The sequence below is a fragment of the Chiloscyllium plagiosum genome, chromosome 50 (assembly GCF_004010195.1).
Source record: "Chiloscyllium plagiosum isolate BGI_BamShark_2017 chromosome 50, ASM401019v2, whole genome shotgun sequence".
NCBI classification, from domain to species: Eukaryota; Metazoa; Chordata; class Chondrichthyes; order Orectolobiformes; family Hemiscylliidae; genus Chiloscyllium; species Chiloscyllium plagiosum.
This window is the reverse complement of record NC_057759.1, coordinates 6155197-6164064: the sequence shown is the minus strand read 5'-3', so window position 1 is coordinate 6164064 and position 8868 is coordinate 6155197. Positions and strand designations below refer to the sequence as shown.

Genomic DNA, 8868 nt, shown 5'->3' with positions numbered 1-8868 from the left:
GATGCTTCTGAATACATTTTAAGTATTCTCAATTTTAAATATCAGCCATTTCTCATGCACCCCTGTCTCCCAGGTAGAGTCACCAGTCCATTCTCTCTCTCTTAGAAGGGCTTGATACAGTAATCAACGAGGGCTTGAGGAATGAAAAAGGACAGTGGGGTGGTGTGTGCAGGAGAAGGGAGAGAGAATGGACAGAGTCAGAGGCTGGTGGGAGAGAGAGAAAGAGGAAATAGACAGACAGGTGGACAGAGGGTGGATGTAGAGAGACACTGGGGGGACAGATGGTGGTGGGTCAGAGAATTGGGGTCAAAGAATGAGTGGGACAGAGAATGGCAGGCAGAGAGTTAAGGAGAGAGAGAAAATGGGGGTGCAGAGTGTGAGGAGAGAGAATGGGGTAGTGCAGAGGGTGGGGGAAAGAGAGAAAATGGACAGGGGAACAGAGGATGAGGGCAAAGAGAAATACTGGGGGGACCGATGGTGGGGGAAGAGAATGGTGGAGCAGAGAGAGAGAGAATGCAGTGTACAGAATCTGATGAGAGACAGAATAGGTGGGGGGTGGACAGAGGGTGGGGGGAGAGACAGCACAAATCCCACCTTCTTCAGAACTGGTGTCGATGTCCCATGAACTGGAATCCACTCCTGTCACAGCAGACTTAGGGCAATCATTTCTCAAGAGAGAATCATATAGTCCATGCAGGCCTTTTGGCCCATCAAATTCACACCGATCTTCTGAACAGCATCCCACTAAGACCCACCTGCTTAACCAACAGCCCTGCAGTTCCCCATGACTAATCCACCCTAACCTGCACATGCCTGGGCACTTTAGCACAGCCGAAACACCCTAAACTGCACGCAGAGCTAACCCCACACAGACTATCGCCTCAGGGTGGAATCAAACTCGGGTCCCTGGCGCTGTCAGGCAGCGATGCTGACCTGTGAGTCACCATGCTGCTCAGAGCTTTGAGGCTCTGCTTTGTCTTTGTAGCTTCTAACTTCTCAAGTGCTCTCAAGAGAGACTCCCTCGTCCTGACATTGTTGGACCACACCACAGCAACCTCCCTTTTCCACTTTTCTAGACCTGAGTACATTGGTTCCCAAATCTTGTGCCAGACAGACACCAATGCCATCTGGCCTCCTGATGCCAACTGCAGAGAACAGAGACAATCCCTGTCACTATTCTGTCCCTTACCACCATCTCCCCTGCCCAACATTCTTTTTACTCCTGTAACCAGCCAGTTCGCTCTTCCATCCTGCAATTCTCTCTCAGATCCCTCTGACTCGCACTCACACCCTCCTGATACTGTCCACTGACCCAACCAAAGGCTCTGTCTGGAGGGGAAATAACCATCTTTCGGAATAAAGCGTCCAGTTAACTTTACCCATTTTGCCCCAGTGTATCTGCAGCCTGGCTTCCAGTTCCATCTCTCTGAGCTGAATGTCCTCCAGCATGCGTTTGCCCTGGATTACAGCATCCAGAGCCTCCCACCTTCTCCAAATTGAAAGACACGTGCCACCCTGCCCTCTCCAATATGGGTTGTGTGACTACTTAATCATTTTATTGGCCGAGCAGAGGCTTTTAGCCAAGTTCAGAACCTATGAGGATGGCTTCAACCGACACCTTGGGTTCATGTCACATCATGGTTGTGGGGGGGAAGAGGGGGCATGGTGGCTCAGTTGTTAGCACCAGCGACCCGAGTTCGATTCCAGCCTCGGCTGACTGTCTGTGTGGAGTCTGCACGTTCTCCCCATGTCTGCATGGGTTTCCACCAGGTGCTGCTGTTTCCTCCCACATTCCAAAAGATGTGCAGGTTAGGTGAATTGACCATGCTAAAATGCCCATAATGCTGGGTGCATTAGTCATGGATATATGCTGGTGGGGACTTGTTGGGCTGAAGGGCCTGTTTCCACGCTGCAGGGAATCACAGGTGACCTCAATACACTTTACACTCACTCACAATCACACACACACAAGCACATATCCATACGCAGACTTCGCTCATACACATGCACTCTCTCAAACACACATACCCTCACACAGTCTTATACTCCAACATGCACACACTTTACCAAGCATGCACAGACGCAAACACACACTCTGTCATGCAAGCACACACACACACATATAATTCGATGTGGTGAATTTGCATTTATTGAGTTGTATTAGCAGATACATTCTACTTTGCTCAAATGCACAACATCTGCAGGCAGTCAATCTATGTAATATTTTATATATTTCAACAGTGGAAGTAGAACCGGTCTGATTCAAGATTGGGATACAGACATACTCAAACCTGACAACTTTAATGCATTAGGAGACAATGAGGTCTGCAGATACTGGAGATCAGAGTTGAAAGTGTGTTGCTGGAAAAGCACAGCAGGTCAGGCAGTATCCGAGGAGCAGGAAAATTGATGTTTCGGGCAAAAGCTCTTCATCAGGAATGAGGCTGGGACCCTAGGGGGTATTGAGATAAATGGGAGGAGGTGGAGCTGGGGAGAAGGTGGCTGAGAGTGCAATAGGTGGATGGAGGTGGGGGGGTAAAGGTGATAGGTCAGAGAGGAGTGGAGCGGATAGGTGGGAAGGAAGATTGACAGGTCATGACGATGGTACTGAGCTGGAAGGTTGGAACTGGGCTAAGGTGGGAAATGAGGAAACTGGTGAAGTTCACATTGATGTCCTGGGGTTGAAGGGTTCCGAGGTGGAAGATAATGGGTTCTTCCTCCAGGCGTTGGGTGGTGAGGTAGTGGTGATGGAGGAGGCCCAGGAACTGCATGTCCTCTCAGCTACCTTCTCGCAGGCCCACCCTCTCCCATTTATCTCTCCATCCCTCAGGCTCCCAGCCTCATTCCTAAAGAAGGGCTCCAGCCTAAAACGCCAATTCTCTTGCTCCTTGGATACTGCCTGACCTGCTATGCTTTTCCAGCAACACACTGTCAAACCTTTAAAGCGTTGTCTGAGCTGAGATGTCACTTCTTTAAAAAATAAAACCTTAAGTTATATTGAGAATGTGACTTGAAGGAAGTTCTGGGAATTACATATTAATGAACTGAAACCTGCACCACATTCTAAAAGATGAAAGACTTAACAGCAATCTAGGTTTGTTCAATATATCATTTCAGTTGCTTGAAACTATAATCCTTTGCTATAAATTCTGTGTCTTATGATCCTTCTCCACAGCTACCCGATGAAGGAGCAGCGCTCTGAAAGGCAGTGCTCCCAAGTAAACCTGTTGGACTATAACCTGGTGTTGTGTGATTTTTAACTTTATCCATCCCAGTCCAACACGAGTTCCTCCATATCATTTCTAGTGAACACAGCCCACACTGCTAGGAAACTTTACAATGCTGATGAAACGATGCAGTATGTGCACTCCTGAAAAATTTACAATTTCTAACGATACTAACTACCCAATCGCTGCTCCTTCTGATACACGACATTGGAAACTCAGCACTTGAGGCTGAAAGAAATTAGCAGCTTTAAAAGAGATACCTGTTAGATCTCAGAGATTTCAATGTCTGAGTACCGCGGGAAGTTCAGGTAACCTTTATTGTGACCCAACTTCGTTACTGCTTCAGATCTCCCCAGCAAAAAGTAGCTTTATTTTTTAAACAGGTCAAGGTCAAAGTGCACATATTCCCCACCCCACTTCCTTTACTATTGGTCAGCTCAGCAATTTCAATCTATACATTGTATCCAAGTAATTTTCTCCCCTCCCTCATTTTCTTGGGGTGGCGGGAAGGCAGGGTGCAGTCAAGAGTCAACCACTCTGCAGTGGATCTGGAGTGACATGTAGGCCAGACTGGGTAAAGGATGCGGCTGGGATGACTGAGTGAATCCATTCTGCCATGGCAGTTTCCTTCCCTAAAAAGGGCATGAGTGAATTAGACCTTTTTTCTTCCCCAAAATTCTTTTCATCCTTAGATTCTGAACTGCAGATTTGTGACCGAATTCCAATTCTGCCATCCTCCGCTGCAGGATTCAAACTTGGGAGTCCACAAAGCTGGGTCGATTGTCCAGCCGATAATGGCATGAGGCCGTAGCTCCTTCAATCCCCCTGCAATAGCACATGAACTCACTGATGCCTCCATAGGTGGGAGGTGTTGATAAAGCCCAGAGCAGGTGAGCGAGCTGTCCCTGGTGTGGACCGATTGGCACATCCACAGGCCGGTAGAATCAATGAATCCCTTCCCACACTCGGGCAGCTGCATGGTCTCTCCTCGGTGTGGACCCGCTGGTAGGTCAGCAAGCCGGAACAATCGATTAATCCCTTTCTGCACTTGGGCAGGTGAATGGCTTTGCCTCAGTGTGGACCCGCTGGTGCGACCGCAGGTTGCCCACCTGACTGAATCCTTTCCCACACACGGAGCAGGTGAATGGCCTTTCTCCGGTGTGGACCCGCTGGTGGGTCTTCAGAGTGGAAGAATCGAGGAATCCCTTCCCACACTGAGAGCATGCGAATGGTCTCTCCCCGGTGTGGACCCGCTGGTGTGTCCGCAGGTTGCCCACCTGACTGAATCCCTTCCCGCACACGGAGCAGGTGAATGGCCTTTCTCCGGTGTGGACCCGCTGGTGGGTCAGCAGGGTGGAAGAATCGAGGAATCCCTTCCCGCATTGAGAGCAGGCGAACGGCCTCTCCCCGGTATGAACCCGCTGATGGGTCATCAGCTTAGCCGAGCAAGTGAATCCCTTCCCACACTCAGGGCACCTGAAGGGCCTCTCCCCTGTGTGGACCCACTCATGCCTCTGCAGATTGCCCAGCTGACTGAATCCCTTCCCACACACTGAGCAGGTGTATGGCCTCTCCCCTGTGTGGACCCGCTGGTGTGCCAGCAGGCCGGAGAAATTGCTGAAGGTCTTCCCGCACTCGGGACAGCTGAAGGGCTTCTCCCCGGAGTGGGCTGACTGGTGGGCCAGCAGGCTGGAGGAGCGGTTAAAGCTCTTACCGCACTCTGGGCAGGAGAATGGCCTCTCCCTGGTGTGGAGCTCCTGGTGCCTCATCAGGTTGGAGTAGCGGGTAAAGTCCTTCCCGCACTTGGGGCAGGAGAATGGCCTCTCCCCGGTGTGGACCCGCTGATGCTTCAGCAGGGCGGAGGAATCGGTGAAGGCCTTCCCACATTCGGGACAGCTAAAGGGCCTCTCCCCGGTGTGGACCCGCCAGTGGGGCAGCAGGTGGGAGGAGCGGGTAAATCCCTTCCCACACTCAGGGCAAGAGAATGGCCTTTCTCCATTGTGGACCCGTCGGTGGGCCCAGAGGGTAGACGCATGTGTAAAGCCCTTCCCACACTCGGGGCAGGAGAACGGCCTCTCCCCAGTGTGACTGCGTCGATGACTTTCCAGGGCAGATGGGACACGAAAGCCTTTCCCGCAGTCGCTACACTTCCATGGTTTCCCCATGGACCGGGATTCCTCAGGTTTCTCCATGGCTGAAGCTTCAGCTGTACACAAACGCATGTAGAGCCCCTTGCCACCATGAACTCCTCTTTCCAGGCTGTATAAATGTTTCAGGTTCCACACTCAGTGTGCTGCAACACTAACCTCTCTCACCCAGTCCCACTGATGCTGAAAACATACTGAAACAGGAACCACAATACTTTGCTCCATCTCACAGGATCATTGTCTAAAATCATTGCAGTCCCGATGGATTGGAGTGACTTGCAGACATTGAAGTGAAAGTGAGAACTGCAGACGCTGGAGAGTCAGAGTCAAAAAGTGCGTTGTTGGAAAAGCACAGCAATTCAGGCAGCATCCACAGAGGAGGGGAGTCATAAGCATTTCATCTGTTCATTTTGAAACATCCACCTTTAGATCTTCAAATACTCTGTAAGAAGACTACAAAACTCATCACTATCAGTTCAAATTAGAAATTCAGAAAAAGCAATTCCAATTTGTCTGGAACATTCTTTTCTTTTGTTATTCTGAAACATTGAAAGCACCATCCCATGCTCTCTTTCTCCCGCTCTGTTCTCACTCCGCTCTCACTAATTCTCCTGAAGGTGCTGATTCAGGATCTTACAGGGCAGAAAAGCAAAAATGTCAAGACTGGTATCTCTTTGAATTTTAGATAACTCCACCTGAAAAGTTAATATCTTTCACAACATTGGGATACTGCTGAGATTGAGCGGGCCTGATTTTGGGAGACATAAAGAGTGTGTAAATTCAGGATGAATCTGCAATGCAGATTCTTGAGAAGCAACTGTACACAAAATAGTTATCGTCTCCGGGAAGGGGGTTGGGGTGGGTGAATAAGACATCAATGCATTGACACTGACACCAGAGAGAAACTGAACATACAAACGTGCCAAACGTTAGTGGCAAGCCAAAGTCGTAGAGATATCCTAACCTAATCTAGTCCCATTGGCCCACATCCCTCTAAACCATTCCTTTTTATATATCTATCCAGATGCCTTTTAAATGTCATAATTGTACCAGCATCCACGACTTCCTCTGGCAGCTGTTTCTTCACATAGACCACCCTCTGAATGAAAATATTGCCCCTGAGGTCATTTTTAAAACTCCCACCCCCCCGCCATCACCCTAAACCTATTACCCTCTACTTCTGGACTCCACCACCAGGATGGAGGATTTGAGCTACAGGGAGAGGCTGAATAGCTGGGGCTGTTTTCGCTGGAAAGTTGAAGGCTGAGGGGTGACCTCATAGGCGTTTATAAAATCATGAGGGGCATGGATAGGATAAGTAGACAAAGTCTTTTTCTCTGAGGTGTGGGAGTCCAGAACGAGAGAGCATAGATTTACGGTGAGCAGGGAATGATATAAAAGGGACCTAAGGGTCAACATTTTGATACAGGGAGTGATGAATGCATGGAATAAGCTGCCAGAGGAAGTGCTGGAGGCTGATACAATTGCAACATTTAAAAGACATCTGGATGGGTATATGAATCGGAAAGGTTTAGAGGGATTTGGGCCAAGTGCTGGCAAATGGGACTAGATTAGGTTGGGATAACTGTTCAGCATAGACAAGTTGGACCGAAGGGCCTGTTTACATGCCGTACATCTCAATGACTCAATGTCTCTCGGGTCACCCCTCAGCCTCCAGTGCACTAGGGAAAACAGCCTCAGCATATTCACCTCAAATCCTCAAACCATGGAGACATCCTTGTATATATTTTCTGAACTCTTTCAAGTTACACAATATCCTGTCTAGGAGCAATGGGAGACAGAGCGAAGGTGACGTGAGACCAGGAGGGTGCAGGGAATGTAAGGACACTGTTTAAATTCTTACTTTCGGAGCCCGCAGCCTTTTTCCTGTTCAGGAGCAGCAGGAGACAGAGCGAAGGTGACGTGGAGACCAGGAGAGTGCCGGGAAGGTAAGGACTTAGTATGTATGTTGGGTCGCGGCTAAACCTGAGATACTACACGTGTAGTATCTCCCTCCCGCACCACCCCTCCTCTGCTAACCAGAAGAAAAAGACTGTAAGGTAAGGTTTTATTTTCTCTTTCTTTTCTTTCATGTATTTAAATGCACTGTTTGGTTTTAGTTATTTGATTTAAAGCTAAGGCTTACAATGGCAGGGGACCTCAGACCCGTGGCATGTGCCTCTTGCTTGATGTGAGAGCTCAGGCAAGTGGCTGACGTTCTTGACTCTTGCAAGAAGTGTGTCCAGCTGTATCCTTTATTTGACCGCATGATGGCTCTGAAGCTGCGGATGGACTCAATGTGGAGCGTCCACGATGCTGAGGAGATCGTGGATAGCACATTTAGTGAACTGGTCACACGGCAGGTTAGAATTGCTCAGGGATACAGTGATTGGGTGACCAAAAGGCAGAAAAAGAGTAGGAAGGCAGTGCAGGTGTATCCTGCAGTCATCTCTCTCCAAAACAGGTATACCGTTTTGGATACTGTTGAGGGAGATGGCTCAGCAGGGGAGGGCAGCAGTTGCCAAGATCATGGCACGTGGCGAGAAAAAGACTCGTAAGGCCATAGTATTAGGGGATGCAATTGTAAGGGGAGTAGATAGACGGTTCTATGCCGAAAATGGGACTCCTGGATGGTATGTTGCCTCACAGGTGTTCAGGAGAAAGTGAGGGCTGCAGATCAGGCTGAAAATGTGTTGCTGGAAAAGCGCAGCAACCAAGGAACAGGAGAATCAACGTTTCGGGAATAAGCCCTTCTTCAGGAACACTCACAGGTGTTCAGGTCAGAGATGTCACCGATCGGCTGCAGAGCATTCTAAAAGGGGAGGGTGAACAGCCAGTTGTCTTGGTGCATATAGGCACCAACAATCTAAGTAAAAAATGAGATGAGGTCCTGAAAGCAGAATTCAGGGAGCGAGTAGAGAATTTAAAAAGGAGGACTGCAAAGGTAGTGATCTCGGGATTGCTACCAGTGTCACTATTAGCCAGCGTAGAAATGAAAGAATAAGCAAGATGAACACATGGCTTGAGGGATGGTGTAGGAGAGAGGGGTTTAGATTTATTGGACATTGGGACCAGTTCTGGGGAAGGTGGGACTATTACAAATTGGACAGTCGACATCTGAACCAGACTGGAACTAATGTCCTTGGGGGAGATTTTGCTACTGCTGTTGGGGAGGTTTTAAACTAATGTGGCAGGGGGCAGGGAACCAGAAGAGAAGACAGCAAGGTGGAATCATGAAGATAGCATTAATAAGGGGAAGAGTAGGCAGGGATCAGATGAACGCAAAAGAACTGGTGGCCTGAAGTGCATATACTTCAATGCAAGGAGTAGTGTGTAAGGCAGATGAACTTCGGGCTTGGATTGGTGCCTGAGAGTATGGTGTTATTGCAATCACAGAGACTTGTTTGAGGGAAGGGCATGAGCAGCAACTAAATGTTCCAGGATATAGATGCTTCAGACAGGACAGGGAGGGAAGTAAAAGGTTGGGGGGGGGG

The 8868-nt window shown here is 49.0% G+C and overlaps 1 protein-coding gene across 1 annotated transcript; it reads right to left on the bottom strand.

Moving 5' to 3' along the window:
* Positions 1–4258: 4258 nt before the first annotated feature.
* Positions 4259–5711, bottom strand: LOC122544507 (gastrula zinc finger protein XlCGF57.1-like). Its single transcript, XM_043683743.1, has one exon. The coding sequence runs from the start codon at positions 5447–5449 to the stop codon at positions 4259–4261; it is 1191 nt and encodes a 396-aa protein (XP_043539678.1). The 5' UTR covers positions 5450–5711.
* Positions 5712–8868: the final 3157 nt, after the last annotated feature.

Coding starts and splice junctions, on each gene's coding strand:
- LOC122544507 (XM_043683743.1), bottom strand. CDS start 5,449: ATGCGTTTGTGTACAGCTGAAGCTTCAGCCATGGAGAAACCTGAGGAA.